The sequence below is a fragment of the Megascapheus bottae genome, chromosome 8 (genome assembly GCF_031878675.1).
Source record: "Megascapheus bottae isolate mThoBot1 chromosome 8, mThoBot2.hap1, whole genome shotgun sequence".
NCBI lineage: Eukaryota > Metazoa > Chordata > Mammalia > Rodentia > Geomyidae > Megascapheus > Megascapheus bottae.
In genome coordinates this window covers 58,195,363-58,223,122 of record NC_143516.1, presented here as the reverse complement: position 1 = coordinate 58,223,122, position 27,760 = coordinate 58,195,363, and the positions used below count along the sequence as shown (strand labels likewise).

The 27,760-nt window shown below is 35.6% G+C and overlaps 1 protein-coding gene across 1 annotated transcript in view; it reads right to left on the bottom strand.

Annotated features, from left to right (window-relative positions):
• Cep162 (centrosomal protein 162) overlaps positions 1-27,760 on the bottom strand; it is a 97,414-nt gene that overhangs the window by 36,954 nt on the left and 32,700 nt on the right. The window contains exons 7-13 of the mRNA XM_090338485.1: positions 27,084-27,187; positions 25,230-25,260; positions 24,714-24,824; positions 20,036-20,227; positions 18,828-18,909; positions 14,447-14,735; positions 12,303-12,558 (exon numbers count right to left, since the gene is read on the bottom strand). Of these exons, the coding sequence (XP_090194611.1) occupies positions 12,303-12,558; positions 14,447-14,735; positions 18,828-18,909; positions 20,036-20,227; positions 24,714-24,824; positions 25,230-25,260; positions 27,084-27,187 (1,065 nt within the window). The remainder of the gene's footprint in view (positions 1-12,302; positions 12,559-14,446; positions 14,736-18,827; positions 18,910-20,035; positions 20,228-24,713; positions 24,825-25,229; positions 25,261-27,083; positions 27,188-27,760) is intronic.

The window sequence follows — 27,760 nt, the reverse complement described above, 5'->3', positions numbered from 1 at the left end:
ATATTAGATTGACTAGACACAGTCAATGAAAAAAGTACCATGAAAATACACACAACAACAAGGAAATGGGTTTTGTTTCCAAATGGGCAGAACTATGAAAAACATGTAATGAAAAATGAAACATGAAAAATGTGAAAAAATAGGAAACGAAAAACACATGAGAAACATGGCCAAACAAGGAACTTTAACTCTGATTCAAAATAAAGAGGCAATAGAGCAGTCAGGGATTGATCTAGTTTTCACTGCTGGTAAATATGCTGAATGAAAAGACTGGAATACTGCAAAGGGCTATATGCAAACAGGATGAGGCTTACCAAAACTTAATAGAGGAATAAAAAAAGATGAAGGAATTCCAAGAGGGAAAGGGAATCCAGTGAAAATCCTACAACACATAGAGACTTAACAACACATACATTGAATCACCAGTAGGTTATAAAAGAGATCAGACAGGAAATTCAAATACTCATGATATTTAACAAAAAGGAAATGACAAAATACAGCTCCTCCAGGACATAGCAAAGGTAGTTCTCAGAATGCCTAAATCAATAAATTGGAGAAAGCTCATACCACTAATTTGGTGATGCAACATAAGCTCCATGAAAAATAACAAGTCAAACCCCAAACCAATAGATGGAAAGAAACAATTAAAATTAAATCAGTGTCCAAAAGAAGCACAGAAATCAAAACAAAGACTTGGCTATTTGAAAAAATTGACAGACCCTTGGCAAATCTTATTAAAGAAGAGAACACAGCCAAATAAACAAAATCAGAGAGAAGAATGGAAACATCACTACAGAAACAACCAAGATCCAGAATATTACAAGGCAATACTTTGCAAACCCCTTATGATAACAAATTCTAGAACATGGAAGAAATGGAAAAATTTCCAGCAAACATTGATATGCCCAAACTAAACCAATTAAAGAGACTCATATTAAGTAATGAAACAGAAATGGCAATAAGAGACTTCCCATCTAAGAAAAGCCGAGGTCCAGAGATTCACAGCCAAATTCTATAAGGCTTTCAAATGTGAACTCACTATAACACTCCTCAAACTCTTCAGTGAAATTGGAAATGAAAGCTCACTTCTAAACTCTTGTTATGAATCCAGTATAACCCTCATCCCCAAACAAGACAGTGACTCACCAAAGAAAGAAAACTATAGATCCATTTTTTTAAAATGACTATCAATGCAAAATTTCTCAGTAAAAATCTGGCCAACTGACTTCAACAACCCATCAAAAAATTAGAGTTCTAAATAACATCCAGACAATCTCTGAATGTGCTGTTGTGCCTGTTTTTTTTGGACATTACTTGTCTTCAACCTTGATTTTTTTTCTCCCCTATTTTTTTTTTTTTTGCCAGTCTTGGGCTTGAGCTCTGGGCCTGAGCACTGTCCTTGGACTTTCTCAAGGCTAGTACTACTACTACTTGAGCCACGGCCCCATTTCTAGCTTTTTTCTGTGTATGTGGTACTGAGGAATTGAACCTGGGTCTTCGTGCATGCTAGGAAAGCACTCTGCCAGTAGGCCAACTCCCAGCCCTCAACTTTTAAGAGCTAGAGAAAGGTTGAGGTACAAAAAGAGTAAACCCAATTTTCTCTTTCTCCCACAGGGCTGACAAACACAAGAAAACCATGACAGGTGACACAGGCAGATCCAGTGCCAAAGTGACCCTTTGTACCTTGGAAGTCTGACAAGAAACAGGCATGAGGTGTGGTGGCTTATGTCTGTAATACTAGCTACTCAGGAGGCTGAGATCTGAGGATCAAGGCAAAAAGGACCTGAGACTCTTATCTCCAATCAACATCCAGAAAACCAGAAATGGGGAACAGTGCCCAGTCTGAGTTCAGGCTCCATTACCTAACCAAAAAAAAAAGAAGAAAAAGAAAAAGAAAGGAAATAGGGATGAAGGAGAATGTGAAATTATCTTTTCTGTCTATATTTTTACTCCTCAGAGTACCCTAACCTTATGAGTTCCCATGGTCCCTTATCCACAATACTAGCACATGTACTTTGTACATATAAATTATTGATTAAAGGAGAGCTAAAGTACATTCTTACACATTAACCAGGGCTAATTTCCTAGAACTTAATATACCTTGGACTCAATTAAGTTTGCCAGTTGAGACAAAGGCACAGTGTTTCTTCAATATACCATATAGAATATATTGATCATGTGCTCTGTCTGGGACATGTGCTGCTTTTATTCACAATGTAATAGATACTCCGCTTCTTCATTAGCAAGCATCAGGAGGGATGGTGCACTGTGTGTTATTACTGCAAAGTTGCAAAATTGTTAATGGACGGAAAAAGCCATTGCATACATTGTAGTCATTGCATTTAATAGCAACTTTCCAGAAGCATCTGTCACTCCTTTTCAATACTTTTCTCTTTATGATTCCTTATAATTTAATATAAATTATATTGCATTATTCACTATTTCCTATTAGTTTTACTTATCTTTCATTTAAGCCATTACAATGAACAGTTCACCAAGAATACATTTACTTCTAAGAGACCTGGACAAATTCATTAGAAGTAAACATACGATGATATACAAGAACAGAATAGCACCATCTTTTCTGACTATAATAACTTTACACACATGTTGTGTGTGTGCCTGTGTGTGTGTGTGTGTGTGTGTGTGTGTGCACATGTGTGTAGTGTGCTGGGAATCAAAACCTGAGCTTTATACATACTAGTCAAACATTTCCACTGAGATACATCCTTATCCCTAAATTCATTTCAAATAAAATTAATTATAAGATAACCACCACTTGAGCTTATATAGTTAGAAATAGCTGAAAGGGTAAAAGAACAGTAAGAATATCCTATGTAGATATATACTATTCACTGAATTGAGATCAGAGGTTTGATATTTTTGTATAGCTTATGAATTAGCTGTGTGGTTTATGTCAAGATAAATGTGCATCCTGTTTGATACATTAAATAAAAAATATGACTCAGAAAAAAATTAGAGTTCTAGTTGCTATACATTATTACATCTGGTCCTATGCAATTGGGTTATTGAGATCCTCTGTTAAGTGTGCTTTTTTCCCATCTACTGAAATGATCATCTGGCTTTGGTTCCTATTGGTGAGATGAATTACATTAAATGACTTGCATGTATTGAACTAAATTTGCATTCCTGGAGAAAATTTTGTTTGATCATACTGTAGAACTCTGAGGGAGATAATGCCCAAGCCCAGAGCTCAAGCCCCATGACCACCACCACCATCAACAAAAAAAGATTTCATCAAATTCCGATCAAAATCCCAATGTCATTCTTCACAAAAATATTAATTCCAAAATACACATATGGAAACTCGAAAGACTGCAAATAGCAAAAATAATCTTAAGCAAACAGAGCAATGTTGGAGTTCATAAAGAACTAGACTTCAAATTATACTCATAGCAACAAAAATAACATGTTACATACCCAAAGACTTAAGAAGCAGAGTACAAAACCAAAAAATAAACTCATACAGAAACCTATTTAGTTTGTGATAAAGGACTCAAAAACGTACACTAGAAAAAAGCAATCACTTTAGCAAATAATGCTGTAAAAATGGTATATCCAAATATAGAAGAGTAAAAGATCTCAATTTTAGAGTTGAACCTTTGAAACCTGACTATGCAAAAACACTTGAAGACAGTTGTAAGCAATTATTGTCTAAGTAGGACTCTAATTGCCTAGGAAATAAGAGGAAGAATTGAAATGGAGTTACCTCAAATTAAAAAGCTTTTGCAAATCAAAGGAAACAATTACCGGAACTAAGAGACAATCCACAGAATGTGAGAAAATCTTTTTTTCTGATATTCATTGGATGAAACATTAATATCAAGTATGTACAATGTATGCCCTGGCAACAGGGCCAGCATACCAGCAATTGGGATAGCTGAGACCCTAGGTGTGAAGCTACACACAGCCTTTGAGAACAGACTGACACACCAGCAAAAGCTGCAAGCTCAGACACAATCAGCAATGGAACTAATTTGGCTGAGAACCACACATATACACAGCCTCAAACTAATTAAAGACTGCTGCCTACTGACCATAGACAAAAACTACAATAGTCTCAACTCTTCCAATGCAATGGAAATCACAGCAACAAATCACGAAATATATAAATAATCAAAGTACCATACAAATCCCAAAAGAAAACAAGAGTGAAGGAATAAGAGAGAAGACACCATCCAAAGAAAAGACACCTGAAGAGACTTGAAACTTGAGTCTGTTCAAGGAGATGATTGCAGACATGACTAAAGAGATTAAGGCAGAACTCCAAAAACAATTCCAAGAATATAAGCAGGAAATCAACAAGGAGTCCCTCGATTTCAAAAGAGAAGTTGAGACAAAAATAGGCAAAGCTTATACTTGCCTAGATGGAAAGATGAATACCCTCAGAGCAGACATGATCAGCTAAATGTCCACAATGCAAACTAAAATGAAGTGCTAAGCAACAGATCAGCTAAGCTGAAGAATAGGACATCAGAAACAGAGGATAAAACACAAGACCTGAAACAGAACTCCCATCAAGAAGCTATCAGCTATAAATCAGTAAATACAAAGGGGGAAAAAAGAGAGAGAAAAACACAGAAGGAAAAATAAATAAGGACAAAAGATGCTAAAAGCTTTTCTATAATTTCCCTAAATGTGAATGGGCTGAACGATCCAATCAAAAGACACAGAACAGCAGACTGGATTAAGAAACAAGACTTATCAATATGCTGTCTCCAAGAGACCCACATCACTGCCAAAGACAAAAACAAACTCCAAGTGATAGGATGGAAAGAATTTTCCATTCCAATGCACCTTGTAAAAGAGCAGGAGTAGCAATCTTAATCTCTGATAAAATTAACTTCTCAATAAAACCAGTACATAAAGATAAAAGTGACCACTACATATAAGTAACAGGGACAATTCATAACCAGAATATTAGTTATAAACATTTACTCCCTCAACATGGGAGTACCTAAGTACGTCAACAAGTAGACAAAAACACAGTCATGGTGGGAGACTTCAATACACCACTCTCACCAAATGACAGGTCAACTCAACAAAAGATAAGCAAAGACTCCTCTGACTTAAATGACACCATAACACAACTGGGCTTAACAGACACACACAGAGTCTATCACCAAAACAGTATACATTTCTCTTAGCAGCCCACAGGACATACTCTAAAATACATCATATAACAGTTCACACAAAGAACCTAAGCAGATAAAAGAGGACTGATATAATCCTCTGCATTCTATCTAATCAGAGTGGAATCAGACTAGTTTTAAACAACATAATAAAGGGTAAAACATTAAAACATTTGGAAGCTAAACAACATACATCTGAGTAACTCCTGGGATACAGAACAAATCAAAGAGGAAAGTCAAAACTTTCTTGAATGTAATGACAATCAAGATACATCACAAAGAACTTATGAGACACAGCAAAGGCAGTTCTAAGGGGAAAAGTTATCTCACTAGGAGCCCATATTAAAAAGACAGAAGAGCGTGTAAATAACCTAAAGAAGAAATTGAAGCACCTAGAGGAGAAAGAAAAAGTTAATTCGAAAACAACTAGAAGGACAGAAATAACAAAAATAACATCAGAGATATCAGAGATTGAAATAAGATCTACTATACACAAAATTAATAAATCAAAAAGCTGGTTCTTTGAAAGAGTCAACAAAATTGACAGACCCTGGCAAGATTAATAACAAAAAGGCGAGGGGAGACTCAAATAAACAAGATTAGTGATCCTATGGGACAACCAGGACTGACATTCAAGAAATTCAGTCCATTATGAATAAGTATTTCCAGGACCTATATTCATAGAAACAGGAAAATTTAGTAGAAATGGATGATTTTTTAAATAAATATAGGCTAACCACATTGAACCAAGAAGAGATAAGCAAACTTAACAAACCAATTTCATACAATGAAATAGCAGAAGCAATCAGGGAAATGCTAACCAAAAGGAGCCCAGGTCCCTATGATTTCACTGCTGAATTCTACAAAACTTTTTTAAAAATACATTTTTATTGTAATTAATAGAAGGGTTACATTATATTCACCAGATAGAAGGTACATTACTCCATAAACAATGCTACCCTTTCTCATGTTTTTGTCCCCATTTCCCTCCCCAACACTCTCCCTCAACTTGTTCCCCCTTCCCTATCCTATTTCAAATAAACAAATAAACATATATACAATATAGCAGATAACAACTAAGATACTGCAACAATATGTAATAACCTACAGACAACAAAATAAATGAGAAATAACATAGTACATTAAGAACAACAATCACACATTATGTGGCTCTTGTTCCTGGAGGTCCTTTCAATTAGCTTCATCTTATATGACCTCATGTATCTGGGTTTTGCCCTATTGTAAACCTGTGCTAGGAGAGTCCTGGCGAGGATGTGGTGAGGAGGGATCACTACTACACTGTGGGTGGGAGTGTAAACTCGCTCAACCACTATGGAAAGCAGTATGGCTGTTCCTCAAAAGATGAAACACAGAGCTCCCTATGACCCAGCAATTCAACTACTTGGTGTTTACCCAGTCGTCCAGAAACAACGACATACTAAATCTACTAGCAGAACAATGTTCATTGCAGCACTATTTACCATAGTGAAGATATGGAACCAACTCAGATGCCCCTCATTTGATGATTAGATCAACAACATGTGGTATTTATACACAATGGAATTCTATGCTGCCATCAGAAAAAACGACATTGCTCCATTTGTAAGGAAATGGAAAGACTTAGAAAAAATCATATTAAGTAAACCAGACTCAAAGGAACATAGGCCCTATAATATTTTAAAGATGAATGAATATGTATAGTCTTCAAACTCTTCCAAAAAACAGAAGCAGAAGGAGGCATACAAAACTCATTTTATGAAGCTAGTGTTACATTCATTCCCCAAAACAGGGAAAGACCCAACAAAAAAAGAGAACTACAGACCTATCTCTAATGAACACAGACACAAAGCTCCTCAATAAAATACTAGTCAACAGAACCCAGAAACAATTTAAAAATTATACACTATGATGAAGTAGACTTCATTCCACAGATGCAAGGTTTGATTAACATTTGCAAATCAATTAACGTAATACATCATACCAATACAGCTAAGGATAAGAATCATATGAAAATATCTCTGGATTATGAGAAGGCATTTGACAAAATACAACATCTATTCATGTTGAAAGAATTAGAAAACATAGGCATAGGAAGTACATGCCTTAAAATAATTAAAGCCACATATGTCAAATCTATAGCCAGTATCAAGTTAAATGGAGAAAAACTAGAACCATTTACCTTAAAATCAGGAACTAGACAGGGATACCCACTCTCTCCACTTCTCTTCAATATTGTTCTGGAACCCTTAGCCAGAGCAGTAAGGCTAGAGAAGGACGTCAAAGGGATCCACATAGAGATAGAAGAAATCAGACTATCCTGATTTACAGATGGCATGATCCTATACCTGAACGACCCAATAAACTCCACTCCCAAACTCCTAGAACTAATAAACCACTTTCGCAAAGTGACAGGATACAAAACTAACCTGCAAAAATCAGTAGTCTTTCAGTATGGCAACAATACACTAATAGAAGGAGAAAGCAAGAAAATGATCCCATTTGCAATAGCGCCCAAAAGAATAAATATTTAGGAATTAACTTAACCAAAGATGTAAAGGAATTATTTAATGAAAACTACAAAAGCCTAATGAAAGAAATTAAAGAGGACCAGGAAATGGAAAGACATCCCATGCTCATGGATAGGGAGAACCAATATAGTAAAATGCCCATACTGCCAAAATTGACATACAAATTCAATGCAATTCCCATCAAAATCCCAAAGACATTCTTTACTGCAATAGAAGGTGTAATCCATACCTTCATATGGAACAATAATTGACCTAGAGTAGCCACAGCAATTCTAGGCAAAAGGAGCAATGCTGGTGGTATTATAACACCAGATTTTGAACTCTACTATATAGAGACTTAATAACAAAACCAGCATATGGTATTGGCACAAAAGAGACCAGAATATCAATGGAACAGAATAAAAATCCAGAAATAAAACCACATACCTGAAATCAACTTATATTCGACAAAGGAACTAGATATAGAAAGTGGAACATACACACATTATTCAATTATTGGTGCTGGCAAAACCGGGCAGCCATATACAGAAAGCTAAAACTTGATTCCAGCTTATCACCATGCGCAAGCATTAACTCAAAATAGATCAAAGCCCTCAATATCAGACCTGAAACCTTTAAACTGTTACATGATAAGGTTGGAGAGATACTGGAACTCATAGGCACAGGCAAAAACTTCCTTAACAGAGTCCCAGGGTCACAACAGATTAGAGAGACTTGAAAAATGGGACTACCAAAAAAATAGAATGGAAGAAAGATAGCCTCTTCAACAAGTGGTGCTGGCAGAACTGGTTAAGCACCTGCAGAAAACTAAAGTTGGATCCTTCTTTGTCACCCTGTACTAGAATTAACTCCAAATGGACCAAAGACCTGGAGGTAAAAGCCAACACTCTGAAAACTTTACAAGAAAGAATAGGAGATACACTAGACCTCCTTGGCACAGGTCGAAACTTTCTTAATAAGGACCAAGAATCACAGCAAATAAGAGAAAGGCTGGATAAGTGGGACTGTATTAAACTGCAGAGCTTTTGTATGGCAAAGGACATAGCTAGTAAACTAATTAGGAAGCCTACAGAGTGGGAGAAGATCTTCACCAACCATACAACAGACAAAGGCCTCACATCTAAAATATATCAACAGCTCAAAAAATTGAATCAATCCAAAACTAATCTCCAAAGTAACAACCATCCCATTAAAAGATGGGCCAAAGACTTAAAGAGAGTCTTCTCTGAAGAAGAAACAAAAATGGCCTATAGACACATGAAGAAATGCTCAACATCTCTGGTCATAAAAGAAACGCAAATCAAAACAACTCTAAGATTCCACCTCACTCCATTTAGAATGGCCAGGATCAAGAAAACTAATAACAGATGCTGGAGGGGATGTGGCCAGGAGGGATCACTACTACACTGTTGGTGGGAGTGCAAACTCGTTCAACCACTATGGAAAGCAGTATGGCAGTTCCTCAGAAGACTAAACATAGAGCTCCCCTATGACCCAGCAATTCCACTACTTGGCATTTACCCAATCATTCAAAAACCAGCACAACAATGTTCATTGCAGCACTATTTACCATAGCAAAGATATGGAAGCAACCCAGATGTCCCTCAGTTGATGAGTGGATCAACAAGATGTGGTATTTGTACACAATGGAATTCTATGCTGCTGTCAGAAAGAATGACATTGCCCCATTTGTTAGGAAATGGAAAGACTTAGAAAAAATCATATTAAGTGAAGTAAGCCAGACTCAAAGGAACTTAGGCTCAATGGTTTCCCTCATTTGTCATAATCAGCAGAACCCTTGGGCTCTCCTAGCAGAGATTTGCAATAGAGCAAAACCTTGATACAAAAGGCCATATATTAGGACGCTAAATGAAAGATCTCTAGGATATAGAAACATAAGCCATATAATGAATGATTGTTGTCCTTAATGTACTATATTATCTCCCATCTCTTTTGCTGTCCCTAGGTTTTCTCATATTGTTACCTGATATATCGGATATATTTGTATTTGGTTATTTGAAATTGGATAGGGAACGGGGGGAAAACAAGATGAGGGGTGGGATGGGGGGGAGGGAAATGGGGACCAAGACATGTGAAAGGGTATCAATGTATGGGAATTAATGCACCATCTATCTGGCAAATATCATGTAACCCTTTTATTAATTACAATAAAAATATATGAAAAAAAGAAAAATGGGACTACCTAAAAATAGAAAGTTTCTGCACAGATAAAAGCATAGCTACTGAAGTAGAAAGACAGTCAACCAACTGGGAAAATATACCAATACATCAGACAAAGGCTTAATATCCAGTATTTACAGGGGACTCAAGAAACTAATCCCCACCAAACCCAACACACCAATCACTAAATGGGCAAGGGTACTAAAGAGAGACTTATCAAAAGAAGAGGTTAAAATGGCAGAAAAACGTATGAGAAAATGCTCATCATCCATGATCATAAAGGAAATGCAAATAAAAACCACCCTAAGATACCACCTTATCCCAAGTTGAATGGCCAAGATTCTGAACTCAGACAATGACAAATGCTGGAGGGGCTGTGGAGAAACAGGAACCCTACTGCACTGCTGGGGGATTGTAAACAAGTTCAGCCACTATGGAAAGCAGTGTGGAGGTTTCTTAAAGAACTGAAAACAGACCTTCCCTGTGATCCCACTATACCACTCCTGGGCATCTATCATGAGCATCTTAACTCAGGATATGATAAGGACACCTGCTCCGCCATGTTCATTTCTGCACTATTTATAATAGCCAAGCTATGGAAACAACCCAGATGTCCTACTGCAGATGAATGGGTATAAAAAATGTGATATATATATATATATGTATGTATGTGTGTGTGTGTGTGTATATATATATATATATATATAAAATGGAATTATACATAACCAACAGACAAGATAAAATAATGGCATTCGCTGGGAAGTGGATGAATTTAGAGCGAATTATGTTGAGTTGTAAGTCAAGACCAAAGGAGCAAAAGGTGCGTGATATACTTAATATGTGGATATTAGATCCAAACAGTACAAGAGCAATGACACAGTATTTGGGTATCCAAGATTATGGGCATGGTCTTGGAGATATTAACATGACTACGTAGACATAAAAATTTATGATTCTATAGACATAATGTTTCATTACATAAATTAATATGTATCTATGACATACAAACCCTCAGCTTAATTTTAATTTTTTAATCTACATGCCAATGATTGTATATAGATTCCCTTCTTGAATACTTGTTTGTTAAACCTGAAATTTGAAATATGATGTAAAAATTAATGTTAATAAATCCTTTAATAAAAAAGAAATAACAATAAATAAAATTTGGCATTTGTACACAATGGGATATGTTAACAGGTGGAATGCAAAACCCTTGAAAGGCAAACTGTAATAAGACAAAGCAGGGCACTTCTCTGTGGTCAAACCCCAATACCACCAACAAAAAGCCCAACTTCAAATGTTTATACTCATTCAAAATTTATGACTTACTAATGTCATGATTAATGATAAAGGAAAATGAGTTTAAGAGACACTGACTGAGAGGGGAATCAGTGTGGAGGATATAAATCCTAAGAGACAAAGAAATCCGCCAAAATAATGTTTGAAAAAAGTGGGAAAGTTAAGAAAGGGATCAAAGGAATAAAGTGTTTGAAGTACACTGTATCCAACAATGAGACCACTTGGTACCATCAGTATTTGTTAATAAAAAGGATACTATGAAATCAACTATCAACTTGTAAGTCCTTTCTCTTGTTGGTTTTCTTCACTCTCTGTGACCTAGACTAGCTACAATGCCACTGTTTGGCTTCCTTTTACAATATCTTCCGCCAGGGTTCTTTATTACTTGAAAAACCAACTCCACTCCTTCTATTCCTCATCTTCCTAATCAATTTGCTTTGCACTACCACCTATCCACGAAAAATGTTCTTTACTTCTGACCTCCTGCTTGCTAAAACCAAGCACATTTGTTCGGTTCTCAGTCTTCAACTTCATTTATCAGCAGAAAACATAAAATCGCTCATTTTTCTTAATATAATTTTTTCAGTTGTTTTTCAGGATTTTGGATTCCCCCAATCTCATTCATTCCTTTGCAGGTTCTTTCTGTTTTGTTTGTCTAAAGGTTTGCCTGACTGGGGCTTTTCCCGCTTAGCTACTCCCATTTTCTTTGTACTGTCAATTTTCATAGTGTAAAAAACCACCTCTATTAGCTTTTACCAGTATCATCTAGATGGTATCTGTAGTCCATAGTGCCCTGTTGAACTTCACACTTATATCAAACATACTCCTTGGTATCTGCTTGAATGTCCAACAGGTATCTCAAAACAGATTAGTTAGTTTTCCCTCCATCCTCAAATCTACTCTAACTCAGGATTCCTTCCATTCATTTAGTTACCTGGCCAAAACTTTCAGCAACCTCAAATTAATCCAAAACATATCCTCACCAGTTTCAATCCCACTAACATGGGTCAAGGTCTCGTACCTCCTGGAAACTGTATCTTTTAAGAAAAGAAATGTAGTTTCTTGAGATTAATCCTCTATCAAGGCCATAAACACAAGTAAAATAACATATACCATAAGCACAAAGAGACCGTATTATTACCTTTTTTCTTAGCTTGATTTGATGTGGGAATGGATCTCAAGTTTTTGCTTCTCACAGTATCCTTTGAAGTTTTCTTTTCAAGGCTTGAAAACTTGAGTGGTGAGCTGGGTTTGCCATAACCTGAGCTCCTAACTGATGTGAATAATCCACTCTGGGGTTTTCTTTTAAGCAAAGGAGGTGCACTTCTGGCCTTCTTATACAAGTTCTGCTTACCAATTATAGCCCCTTCTTCAGAACTGAGCTGAGATCTGAAAGTCTTTACACAACAACCACTAACCATTCAGTCTGTAAATAAACTCCAATTATTTTTGTTATTGAAGATTTAACACATGGCAAAATGGCAGTGGTTACCAAATATTACAGTGTGCAAATCTGATATACAGTAAATTGCAAACAGTAAACTATTATACTCAAATGCTCTAATTTATCTGAAGTTTAGCAATTTGAAATATAGCATTAAAACAAAGCAATGCAAGTGAGATAGTGCAAAACTAGAAAGAAAAGAAAAGCAATGAAGAACATCTTTGGACATGACATTTGGCGTCTTATGTTTTTCTCAAGATACTAAAAAAAATATTAACACCTGTATAGTTTCACAGAAGTGATTTATAGTAAATGTCTAAATTAAAAATTACAAAAAATGTGGCATATATACATATATATGTACATACACACAATGGAATTCTACATTAAAAATAGATAAGATAAAATAATGGCATTCTCTGGGATATAGATGAATTTAGTGTGCATCATGTTGAGTGAGATAAGTCAAGACCAAAGGAACAAAAGGCGCATGGTATCCTTAATATGTGGATATTAGATCCAAAAAGTACAAGAGTGAGGACTCAATATTTGGGTACCCAAGACTATGGACATGGCCGTGGAGATATAAACATTACTACACAGACATAAAAATATATGATGGGGGGCCGGGAGTTTGGCCTAGTGGTAGAGTGCTTGCCTAGCATGCATGAAGACTCAGGTTTGATTCCTCAGTACCATACATAGAAAAAGCCGAAAGTGGTACTGTGGCTCATGTGCTACCCTTGAGAAAGCCCAAAGACGGTGCTCAGGCCCTGAGCTCAAGGCCCAGGACTGGAAAAAAAAAATACACACACACACACACACACACACACACACACACACACACACATATATATGTATATATATATATATATATATGATGGGATATACTCTATAGACATAATGTTATATAGATTGCTATGTATCTATGACATACGAACTCTCAGCTTAATTTTAATTATATTCTAAAATCTATGTGCCACTGATTGTATATAGAGATTACCTTCTTGAATACTTCTTTGTTAAAAATGATATTTGAAATATGATGTAAAATCAATGTTAATAAAATCTTTAAAAAATTATAAAATAAAAAGATGTTGGAACCAGGGTATAAAGTACAACAAATACAAAGGCAACTGTTTCTTTATAGTGTTAATAGCATACTTAAAATATGTCAATATAGTTACAATAAAAGCCACTGGGAAACCTGAACAATGAACACTATAGTAACAAACAAACATTTTCTTAAACTATTAACATCTTGGATTTATTCTTCTTTTCTTTTTTTTTTGTGGGACATGGGGCTTGAAGTCAGCCTGGACGCTGTGCCTGAGCTTTTCAGCTCAAGGCTATCACGCTATCCTTGGGCCTGGGCATTGTCCCTGAGCTCTTCAGCTCAAGGCTACCACCCTACTCTTGAGCCAAGCCCCACTTCTGCTATTCTAGAGGTTAACTGGAGATAAGAATCCCAGGTCCTTTTGTGCCTGGGCTGGCATTGAACCTTGACCCTCAGATCTCAGCCTCCTGAATAGCTAGTATTACAGGCGTGAGCCACTGTGCCTGGCTTATTTTTGATAAAACATAAGAAGAAAAAAAGAAAAGAAATCGTAAAGAATAGCTTCTAAAAGAAAGTAAATGTTACATGGCCCTTTCGAATTTGATAATAAATTCAAAAAAGGTTTGGTAATAAATATTATCTACAAATTTCTAGAATATAAGGGACCCTGGACCTTTAAATAACCAATCTTATTAGCTTAATAACCACACCTATTTATAAAGTATTTATGAATTTTACATAATTTCATCTTTCAAAATGACAAATCAGTAAAAGTGATACTTACTTTATGAGTTTTGTCATCTTGAGATAATGAGGAATTAACAGCTATTTTTTTCCTCAAAGTATCAAGGTACATTTTGTCAATGTTATCAAAATGTTCTTCCACAGAAGTTACTGTTGGACCACTATTTTCAATATTCTCATTTGTTGTCTTCTGTAAAGGCACATTCTCATTATTTCTCTCAAAAACGTGATTGGCATATCTTGGGTCTTGAGAGACAATATTTGTATTCATCTTAAGGGGTAAAGAAGTAACATATTCACTTTCTCTACTATCAGTTACTTTCTTAGAGCTATAAAACAAAAATAGAACACAAAGGATAAACTATGTATGATGATTCTTCACGTCTCAGTTATGAACATATGCCCATTACATATCTGTAAATAAAGTTTTAGCCATTCAAATTAAGTTACTGCTAAGATTCTGTTGAACACAGAATATTCACAAAATGTTACATTTGTTTTAAATTTCAGAAAATTTTAATGTTGTACTAGATTCTGCAGTATAATCTATAAATGACTCTGGAACATATGTTACAGCTCAAACCAAAGACAATAGAGCTTACTTTCATGTAAAAGATATATATTTCTAAATAAATTTTTACACCCTTTATTCATAGTTTCTTATTAAGTAAAATATGACCTTGAAGTAGGAAAAGAATTGTATAGATTTCTTATAGAAACTCAACATATAGACATATAGAACTAACTGGAATGAAATAAATTAGAAGAGAACTAAACCTTGTGAAGGCCCATAGCACTATTTAAAAGCAAAGAAAAATTACAATAAAATAAAAGCTGTAGGTATATTTAGATATGAGGCCCTTGTCTATTGTATAACTGATGAAGATCTTCTCTCACTCTGTGGGCTTTCTATTTAACTTGCTAGCTATATCCTTTGCCATACAGAAGCTCTGCTGTTTAACCTAGTCCCATTTGTCCAAACTTTCTTTAATTTGTGTTTATGGGCCTTTATTAAGAAAGTTTCAACCTGTGTCAAGGAGACCTAGTGTAACTCCTATTCCTTCCTGTAAAGTTTTCAGGGTATCTGCCTTCACCTAAGGGTCTCGATCCATTTGTAATTAATTCTGGTACAAGGTGACATATAAGGATCTTTACTAGCCATACAACAGACAAGGGTCTCTTATCTAAAATATATCTACAGCTAAAAAAATTGAATCTCTCAAAAAACAAGTCCTCAAAAAAAAAACCATCCCATTAAAAGGTGGGCTAAAGACTTAGAGACTTTTCTAAAGAGGAAATAAGAATGATCAATAGACACATGAAGAAATATTCAACATCTCTGGCCATAACAGAAATGCAAACGAAAACAACTTTGAGATTCTGCCTCACTCCAGTTAGAATGGCCATGACCAAGAATTATAATAACAACATATTCTGGCAGGGATGGGACCAGAAGGGAATACAAATACACTGTTGGTGGGAGTATAAACTTGTTGAACCACTCTGGAAAGCCATATGATGATTCCTCCAAAAACAAAACATACAGCTCCCCTATGATCCAGTAATCCTACTCCTGATATTTATCCAAAAGTCCATAAACAAAGACATACTAAAGCTACTAGCACAGCCATGTTCATTGCAGCATTATTTATCTTAGCTAAGACATGGAATCAATCCAGATGCCCCTCAGTAGATGAATGGATCAAGAAGATGTATTTATACACAATGGAATTCTATGTTGCCATTAGAAAGAATGACATAATCCTATTTGTAAAGAAATGCAAAGACTTGGAAAAAACCATTAAGTGAAGTAAGCCAGACACAAAAAACATAGGCTCCATGATTTCCGTCATTTGGAATAATTAGTACCCATCTAGGATTCTCCTAGCAGAGGATCACAATAGCTCAAAAGCTATGTACATATGGCCATACAGGATGAGGCTAAGCAAAATGAACTCCAGGATAGGGAAACAAGAGATTTACCTTTATGATTATTGTTCTTAATGTACTATGTGAAGTTATTTTTTTCCTTTATAATTTATCTCATATATCTGACTTAGTTACCTGTTATACTGTATATATGTTTATTTGTTTATTTGAAATAGAGAAGGGAAGGGGAAAAAACAAGATGATTGGAAGGACGTGGAGAGAGGGGAAGTGGGAGAAAAACATGAGAAGGGGTATCAATGTTCAGGAAGTAATGTATCCACTACTTGATAAATGTAGCTGTAACCACTCTATATGTTACCCCTAAGATAAAATAAGAAAAAAAATTCCAACATCAGCTACTGGAAGGACGTAGTTTAAGAAAGGAGCTCATCTCTAAATATGATCATATCCTCCTAACTTTGGTTTTAGCCAATAATAATAACAAATCCTTCAAGAAATAAATTCAAAATCTTAGAACAATGTATTTGTAAGACAGTAGCCTTTACAAAACTATTTACAAAGTCTTTCTATAAGCTACAAAGCCTTTACAAAGTCTTTCTATAATTTACTAAGTTGGAACATCAACCTGATACCTTCCCTTTCTGAAAAGAGTACTGGTTGCATTCCATCGTTACATACCAGGTAGGAGTGAGGAAGTATATAACTTGCTTTAATTAATCCTTTGGTAGGCAACAGAAGACAAATCCAGACCAGAGATAATCTTGACTTTCAGCTATATGCTTAGGGAAGGGTATAAGTGACTTCATGAATAATTAAAATGGAATGGATTATCTAGTTTTCAGGTTTTTTCTTCCCAGCAGAAACTTGTTAGACACAAAATAATTTGTTTTTCTTTTAGGAACACAATACCAGCAATCCACATTTACAAGATATTGCTGAAATAGCCAAATATGCCAGTAATTATGAACAGAAATCTAGTTGAAATGATGTTTACTTTTGTAGTGAGACATCTAAGGGGGACCTACTTCTTCTTCCTCTATTGGTTGAATGATGCTCTCACATCCTTAAAACTATGCATTGATGACAGCAGTAATTTAGGTCATGAAATGACTGTGTAGCAGAACTCCATCCCAACCCCAGTGCCTCACTGGAGAAGCTCGTTCGAGTAAGAATAAATTGCTGATGACTATAAGGCTTCCAAGAGTTGTTACAGCAGCTAGAATTAGTTATCTGGCAGTATATTAAGAGTGCTTTAGATATCATACTAACAGTCAGTTGCTAATTATAACTAAGCATTTCATGTAAGTACAGTTGTTTTCAAATTTCACATACAATCACAAAAATCTTAAATTCATGATACACAAGATATGTAAGAAAATCTGTTCAGTAATACTAATATACCTTCAACAACAGTCTCCCCTTAAAAATTCTAAATAGATTTATAGATCATTGGAAGGGGATGGGAGCATAGCCTAGTGGTAGAGTGCTTGCCCAGACTTATCGATCATTGGAAAAACACCATACAGCATTTTTGAGGAAAGAAGGCTAAGAAATCACTGCAAATAAAATGATACGATGAGTCATCTCAAGGAATGGTCTCAAAACATGTTTGTTGAACACAATTGATCAAATGACTAGATGAATGAAGATTTTTCACAGCAATATTTCATGGAGATCAAAGTAAGCAGTACTGGTCCTGAGGCTGGAACTCGGGTTGTAGTTACTGCCCCTGTGCATTTTGCTCAAGGCTAGTACTTTACCACTTGAAATAGCTTCATTTCCAGTTTTGTGGCAGTAATTGGCAGAATTTCACAGACTTTCTTGCCATAGCTATTTTAAACTGTGATCCTCAGATCTCAGCCTCCTGAGTAGCTAGAAGTACAGGCATATGTAACCAGTGCCTGGCTAATAAATAAATTATTAATAAACAATTATAAATTTCCATGTGTTATAAAGAACACATTAAAGATGCTACATAAATGCCTAGTTGTCTATGACAAAAGTTATTGTGATTTTTTTTTTACTCTGTGTGGAAAAATGAAAATGGGTCACACATAAAGCTAAAAAACGTATTTAAGCTGGAGGATTTTCATCAAGCTCATTTCTCCTGGGACTACAGAAATCTCATTGGGAGAAACAGCCAGTGTATGATTAACTTAAAACTGATTTAGAAAAGAAGAAAGTTATGATTCACCAAAAGAATGAAATTGTCTTTTACACTCATTGTAAATCAACTGTTCCTTAGCTATTTAAAGCTGAAGAGACCATATTTTTCAGGACAAGTTAATGATAGCAATATTTTTAGTAGCATCTACTAATTCTTCTTAGCATTGAGAACTTTAATGAACTAACTGAAAGATAATATAATAAAAAATAGTAAGACATTGGTAGACACATAAATAGTGGTACTAGCCATTAATCATTCCCTGAAATGATTACATAGAATATATGATTGTAAAATCACAATTACACAATAAGCAAACAAAAATTCAACTAATTAACCTACATAATACATTCTAAAACATGCATACCTGACAGGCTGCAAATCAAAAACTCTGGCCCCATGGGAGTCTATTCTGATAGGTTTCATCAGCTCCTCTACTGTGGGCAGATCTAAGAGAAGAAAAAGTTTAAAGCAGAAAGTAAAAATGTTACATCATAACACCAATACTGTAAACAATTACATTTTTTCTAATTTATGTTTTGATTAGTTGAGAATAAACATAAAAAGAAACAAAACAACACATGTAATAAACAAAGCCATCCATCGGAAATGGGTTGGTACCAAGCAAGTTGTCTTATATATTGATCAAATATCAAGCACATCAAATAGTAGAATGAAATCTAAACACTGAGTATCAATACTCAATATACTACCTTCACAATTGCTATGTTGTACTTAGTGATCTCAAAATACTATTCCTAGAAAAACATGTGCATGTAAAAAGTGAAAAATGGGGCCGGGAAGTTTGGCCTAGTGGTAGAGTGCTTGCCTAGCATGCATGAAGACCCGGGTTCGATTCCTCGGTACCACATACATAGCAAAAAGCCGGAAGTGGTGCTGAGGCTCAAGTGGTAGAGCTCTAGCCTTGAGAAAGTCCAAGGACAGTGCTCAGATCCCTGAGCCCAAGCCCAGGACTGGCAAAAAAAAAAAAAAGTGAAAAATGTAAATTCAAGTAGTTTATTGCTCAAGGTATATTTGAAAAAGTAATTTTACATTTTGCTCCATATCCAGTGAAATCAATGATTCCCAGATTTAAGCTGAACAAAGCCTACGGGCTCAGAGAATAAAAAAAAACAAACATCAGAACAATTTAAAATATACTATATTTGTGAAAGGGTATCAATGTATGTGAATTAATGCATCTTCTATCTGGCAAATATTATGTAACCCTTTTATTAATTACAATAAAAATATTAAAAAAAAACAACAAAGAAAAACCATACTTGGAGCTGGGAGTGTGGCCTAGTGGTAGAGTGCTTGCCTAGCATGCATCAAGTCCTAGGTTCAATTCCTTGGTTTCACAAAGACAGAAAAAGCCAGAAGAGGTGCTGAGGTTCAAGTGCTAGAGTGCTAGCCTTGAGAAAGCTCTGGTCAGTGCCCAGGCCCAGCGTTCAATTTTGAGTTTTATTTTACCAAGAATGAAAAAATAAAAATATAAAAAATATACTGTATTTAGAGAACATCTCTAACAATTGACAATTTTATGCATTCATCTACATATCTGTCAGCTTTTACCAGATTCAGTAGTAGATATGTGTTTTGAAGACTCTTCATTTTCTTGAGGGGGATCTTTAGCAGAGTTTTTGTTATTTTCTACTGTGTTACTCTCAAGTATTTGCTCCTCTGTATCTCCTAAGGAATGGGCCACATGACAGTAAGCTTGATGAAGTGCTTCAATGTCACTATTGCTTTGTCTGTAGGAAACACCTGTTAAGATAAACACAACACCTGATTATTGTTACATAATAAACAATGAGAATTACAGTACACAAACACTATTCTCCAATTATTTAGGAAGAAAGAACCAGGCTATAAGGCATGGCACTATTACAAAAAGAAAGGTTTAAAAGAAACCTATGTATGCTCATGAAGGTATCTCACAGCAGGCTCAAGAATTCTTTTTTTCTATTGTAATAAATAGAAGGGTTACATCATGTTCACCAGATAGAAGGTGCATTACTTCATAAACATTGATACCCTTGCTCATGTCTTGGTCCCCATTTCCCTCCCTCCAACCCCCACCCCTCAACTTCTTTTCCCTCCTTCTCTATCGTATTTCAAATAACCAAATATGCATATATACAATATATCAGATAACAAAGTGAAATACTGTAACAATATGAGATAACGAAGGGACAGCAAGAGATGAGAGATAACATAGTACATTAAGGACAACAATCACTCATTATATGGCTTTTGTTTCTATATCCTGGAGGTCCTTTCATTTAGCATCATACTATATGGCCTTATGTATCTAGGTTTTCTTCTACTGTAAATCTCTGCTAGGAGAACCTAAGGTTTCTACTGATTATGACAGATGAGGGAAACCATTGAGCCTATGTTCCTTTGAGTCTGGTTTACTTCACTTAATATGACTTTTTCGAAGTCTTTCATTTCCTTACAAATGGGGGCAATGTCGTTCTTTCTGACAGTAGCATAGAATTCCATTGTGTATAAATACCACATCTTATTGATCCACTCATCAACTGAGGGGCATCTGGGTTGGTTCCATATCTTTGCTATAGTAAATAATGCTGCAATCAACATCATTGTGCTAGTGGATTTAGTATGTCCTTGTTTCTGAATGATTAAGTAAATGCCAAGTAGTGGAACTGATGGGTCATAGGGGAGTTCTATGTATAGTCTTTTGAGGAACTGCCATACTGCTTTCCATAGTGGCTGAACGAGTCTGCACTCCCACCAACAGTATAGTAGTGATCTCTCCTGTCCACATCCCCTCTAGCATCAGTTGTTATTAGATTTCTTGATCCTGGCATTCTAACTGGAGTGGGATAGAATCTTAGAGTTGTTTTGATTTGCATTTCTTTTATGGCCAAAGATGTTGAGCATTTCTTCATGTGTCTATAGGCCATTCTTATTTCTTCTTGAGAGAAGACTCTAAGTCTTTGGCCCATCTATTAACGGGATGGTTGTTTCTTTGGAAGTTAGTTTTGGAGTGATTCAATTTTTTGAGCTGTTGATATATTTTAGATATGAGGCCTTTGTCTATGTATGGTTAGTGAAGATCTTCTCCCACTCTGTATGCTTTCTAGTTAATTTGCTAGCTAAGTCCTTTCAGGCTCAAGAATTCTTTAGCAGGGTGAGATGAATTCTAACATGGTAACTTAGTCTGTCTTCACTAGTTATCACCTTCTCACCCTATCACCTAATCCATCTCTGCACTAGATAAAAATGTTCTTAAACACTTCAAACTAACATGTTCCTTTGAAAGGCTCTATCTTCTCCTTCCCTTTCACATTGATACTTTTCTTCTCCATTGTTCTATACCATACCATCTTGGGATCTGCATTTTTTTCAAATAAAATTCAAATTTGTTTTGTATTGTTTTTTTCCCTTTTTTGCCAGTCCCGGGGCTTGAACTCAGGACCTGAGCATTGTCCTTGGGCTTTCTCAAGGCTACTGCTCTACTACTTGGGCCACAGAACCACTTCTGGTTTTTATCAATGTATGTGGTACCAAAGAATCGAACCCGGGTCTTTGTGCATGCTTAGGCAAGTACCCTATCACTAGGCCCAAACTCCCAGCCCTCCTTTCTTTCCTGTTTTTTTTTAATTGGTTTTGGGACTTGAACTTTTGGCATACAGCTGTGTTCCTGAGCTCTTCAGCTCTACCATTTGAGCTACAGTGTCATTTCCAGGTTTCTGGTGGTTAATTGAAGATAAAGAGTCTCAGAGACTTTAGTGCCTGGGCTGGCTTAGAAACATGATCCTCAGATTTCAGCCTCCTGAATAGCTAGGATTATAGATGTGAACTATTGGCACCCAGCTCAATTCATCCATTTAAAAGCCATTGCCTAGTTATCAAAATCCATCCATTCTTAGATGTATTATACTCAGAATCTTGTACTTGAGAAACAGGTATTTTACTACTTAATCATATCCTAGACCTTTATGCTTTGATTTTTTTTTTTTAGATAAGGTCTTGTGCTTTTTCCCAGGACGGGCCTTGTACCAAAATACTCCTACCTATGCCTCCTTTATAGCTTGGATTAAAGATATCAACAACTATTCTTGACTTGTTGAGAGTGTCAGGCTTTTTGTCTGAGGAGGTCTTGAATATCAACCCTCACAATGTCTGCCTCCTCTGGAGCTGAGATTAAAGTTCTGAGCCACCATACCAAGCTTCCTTTCTTTCTTTTTTTCCTTATTTGTTGGTCATGGGGCTTGAACTCTGGGCCTGGATGCTGTCCCTGAGCTCTTCAGCTCAAGGCTACTACCCACCCCATTGCGCCACAGCCCCACTTCTCATTTTCTAGTGGTTAATTGGAGATAATTCTCATGCTCTTTAGTGCCTGGGCTGGCTTTCAACTATGATCCTCAGATTTCAGCTTCCTAAGTAGCTAGGATTATAGTCATGAGCCACCATGCCAGCCCTTCCTTCATTTTTTGATCTTGTTGATTATGGGGATATTTTCAGTTTGTAGAAATTCATCATGGTATAATGCTATGACATGTAAACTTTTCTACAGGTGTACTTCACTTCAAAAGAATTTACGAAGTAAAATATAAAACACAAGTAAAATGTGAACTAATAGATAAAGCCAGTTAGTGATTTTTTTCTGCTCTTTTTGGTTTTTTGTCTGTCTGAAATGGGGCTTGACAAAACAGTACAAGAGAGATGACTCAATATTTGCATACCCAATGCTATCAACATGGTATTAGAAATATAAACACAATTACATAGACATAAAAATTTCATAATGTTTTATTACATAGATTAATATGTATCTATGATATACAAACCCTTAGCCTAATTTTAATTATGTTCTAAAATCTAGGTGCCAGTGATTGTATATAGATTCCTTCTTGAATACTTGTTTGTTAAGCACGCCATTTGTAATATGATGTAAAAATCAATGTTAATAAATTCTTAAATAAAAAAAAGAAAAGAAATGGGGCTTGAACCCAGGGCCTGAGCAATGTACCTGAACTTGTTTTGTTCAAGACTAGCACTCAACCACTCTGAGCTACAGCGTCACTTCCCATTTTCTGGTGCTTAATTGGAGACAAGAGTCTTACTGATTTTCCTGCTTGGGCTGGCTTTCAATTGTGATCCTCAGATCTCACCTTATTGAGTGACTAGACTTATAGGCATGAGCCTTCTGTTCTTTTAATCCAAATGTCTGACTTAGTTTTGTTGAGAAGTGTGCTGAGACAACAAAACAAAAGGGTTAAAAAGCTTCCATTTACCACTATTAATATGGTAAATCAAGACTACAGACTATATAGAATACATCAAACATAGCTTATATAATGTCAGCATCAGCTACATAAATATTTCCACACAAGACTTCAATTGGAGGTATTTCTGCTTTAAGAAGTCTGAAGGGTACTCTCTCAATGATCTTTACAGGCATGAAGAAAACCTAGTTTGTCTTAGTTATTTCAGAATTTGGGAGGGTGACCTAGCCTTTTCCTAAAGAAAAAGCATTAAGAAAAAGCATGCGGCGCCCGGCACCCCTGACCAGCAGGGAAGAACGAACACCACACGAGGATCCTTCTCGATCACGCTTTATGGAAGAGCAACTCATTTGAAGGGAAAGATTGAAGCGGAGGGGCGCGGGGCAGGGAAGTGCAGCTGCTTATATACAATCAAAGAACGCGGGACTTTTTCCATTGGCTGCTGTGCTGCTAAGGTCTTTTTAAAACTCGGGATTGGTCAGGCCTCTGACGTCATACGCGCAGACGTCATACGCGCAGACGCAGCGGAGCGAGCAAAGGCTCTGCACTCACACACCCACTAAGGGGAACTAAGAAATTTGTATACAATGAGCGAGGCAGGGGACAGGCGCCGTCTTGGCTGCTCCGGCTCCCCACAAAAGCACATAGTTACTAATCAGTATTTATTCAAATATCACATTAGACTTGGCCTATTAGCTATTAAGTATCATAATCAAGTTCTGATTATTTAACTTGTTAGATATGGCAGGAAGAATGATGGAAGTGTGTTACTCATCAAGATATACAGCAGACATAAATGGACATGTTGAATTGAAATCCTTTGTACATCTATTCAAATACATTAAAATGATTAATAAAAATTTAGATATGGAAAAATATGAGATTTGATGTTTTCATTGTCAGTGTATTATTTTGTATATTTTTCTAGAAAGAGTAGACTAGCCACAAAGCATTCCATACTAGAGCACACCCAATTTTGTAAACAGGCTTACCTGTTGCTGTCATTTCATTATCAGTGGTTTCTGGGAGGGTCTCAGGAGTTGCTTTATTTCGTCTATCAGTATGAACCTCTTCAACAGATTCTAAGGAATCAAGCAATACAACTAGAAGAACATAAAAGAAAAAAATGTAAGGAAACCAGAAAGGCCAGTATGATTCTTTTAATCTAATAAATTTACTTTAATCATAATCAATGCCTAAAAACAAATGTTTATGTGTATATATAGTAAAACCTTCTATATGTAGATACATATTTGGCATATACAAGCTTGTAAAAGAGAGTAGCATACACATCAGTGATTATATGTAAATTTCATTTACATTTGGAAGGCAAAAATGCTTGAGAAACTATAAAAATAGCTTATTCTTTCCTATTAAGAAATATGCATAAATGGCAGATTATTGAGTAAAGCCATGATATTTAAAAGCAAAGACATAATTATTTACTCAGATTTAGATAACATTGTTACAGACTTAAATTTTTCCAATGAAAACATACAAATATTTACCATTAGCCAGCATGCCAACTTTCTCTTCTTTCTAAATTAAAGGAAGAAAAGTATTACATTTTAAAATCAAGTCATATAAGATGAGCACAAAATGAAGACTGACAATTTGGACACTAACATTTTGCCTCACTGTGAAGAGAAATGGGCTTATTTCAAGCATACAGCCTGTACCTCTCTCTTAGAGAATTTCTCTAAGTCTCTTATAAATCTTGGTAATTACCCAAAGTGATCTAGGCCTTAAAAGCCCTGCTTAAAATAGCTTGGGTATACCTGCTTACCTAGTTTCCTCAAAAATTCTGGATTCTTCGTATATAAAAGCAATATGACAACTTCACACAAGAGTCTACAATTTTAACAGTTTAATCAATTTACCTTTATTGCTCAATGTTAATCAGCATACATTATACCGATTGTTTCCTCTGTGTTTTGGAAAAGATGACTTTTGGAAAGGCTACCAAATGGCAAGAAGTTTTCCAGTAACTATTACCTCTATTCTCTATCTGGCTAATCTATATACAGCATTCTCTCTGAATAGCAGAGCTTTAATTTCTTCCTAGTTTGATGCTTAGTCCTACTATATGAGGCTATCACATTTCATAGACAGAATACTTCTTGACTATTCTTGACTATACTATAGTGCCTTCTAATGACCTATTAGTTTTCCCATAAAATACTGTAATTATTATATTTTAAGTTCAAATCCAATTAGATTTATAAGGAAACTCATTAGGTCACATTAATTTTGTGTTATGCAGTCTCACATATTTTCCCATCCAGGCTGGTCCTAAACATTATTCCTCCAGGTCTCAGCTTCCTGAGTATTGCAGACATGGGTCAGGAGCAATAAGGTATCCTTTTGTTAATTCTAAAATCATCTTGTCCCCATTACCCAAACTCTTGTCAAACCATGTGACACATGGACACACAAGGAAGAGTAGCAACTGAATTGAAAAATAAGACTGTGTACCCAAAGTGTTTATTTTTCTACTTAAAGAGTCATTGGCTTTTTAGTATGAAGCTAATTGAAAGGACCTCCAGGATATTGAAACAAAAGCCATATAACGAATGATTGTTGTCCTTAATGTACTATGTTGTCTCTCATCTCCTTTGCTGTCCCTTGGTTATCTCATATTGTTACAGTATCTCACTTTGTTATCTGATATATTGAATTTATTTGTATTTGGTTATTTGAAATTTGATAGGGAAGGGGGGAAAACCAAGACCGGTGGGGGGTGTGGGGGGGAGGGTAATGGGTACCAAGACATGTGAAAGGGTATCAATGTATGTGAATTAATGCACCTTCTATCTGGCAAATATCATGTAACCCTTTTACTAATTACAATAAAAAAATAAACTAAAAAAAAAAGAGTCATTGGCTTGTATCTGACTTTGTTACCTGGTATATTGTATATACATTTATTTGTTTATTTAAAATAGGGAAAGGATGGGGAAAAACAAGATGATTGTGAGGGGGTGAGGAGAGGAAAACTAGGAGAAAACATGAGAAGTAATACACCCACTACCTGATGAATGTAAGTGTAACCCCTCTATACATTACCCTCACAGTAAAATACAAGAAAAAGTCATTGGCTTTATAAATATTAAAACATATAGCCCTACTATGCAATCCCAAAAGACAGAAATAGACCAAAATAGGAAACTGTTAATTATCATTCTAGCTGGCCATAAGCAGATAAGGCTTGAGTCCTTAAGTTCAAAACAGCAAAAAAAACCTCATTGCTTACAACCTTGAGCAAGATAATAAACAATTCCATATTTTGAGCTTTTCATATAGCAAACAGGTAAACCAATGAAAGAAGTTGCAAAACGGGAAAATGTAAGCGTAAGACATACTTGGTTGGGTACATCTTTTCTTTCTAATTGGGGATTTTCTTCATCTTTACTCATCAAAGGAACTTCGTTATTCTCTGTATCTTCAAAATCATCACTGTAACTTTCTGAAGGGAATAATTATAAAATATATGTATATGGATCACATTGCTCAAGTATAAAAGGCATTTCCTTCAAAATTAAGAAAACTGAGGGAAGAGGTGAAGTTGGGAGAGATAGGGGAGAATGATGGAAGGGAAGACACTGATCAAGATGCACTGCATTCATAAACTGCTTTGTTAAATGGCAACTCATTTTCACAACTACTTAAAGATAATTATATGGGAAGCAAGCACTGCAAAAAAATCAAATTAGGAAAAGACTTGATATCAACAGGAAGAAGTCTGCATAAAAATACCTGGTATGATATTAATATAAAGGTATTATATATAGAGATCACACTTTTATAAGAATTCATCAAAGTTCATTTTAAGACTATATTACATTAATTTTTTTCTTATCTCTAAACAGTTGTAGAAAAGAGTTGCCATTCAACAAAACAGTTTATGAATGCAATGAATCACAATCAATATCACACCTTTCATCATTCATTCCCAGCCCTCCAAAATCTATCCCTTAATTTTGTAGGCTCTGCATTTAATTTTATAACTGCATTCTCTCCTGCTTCCTCTCTTCATTTG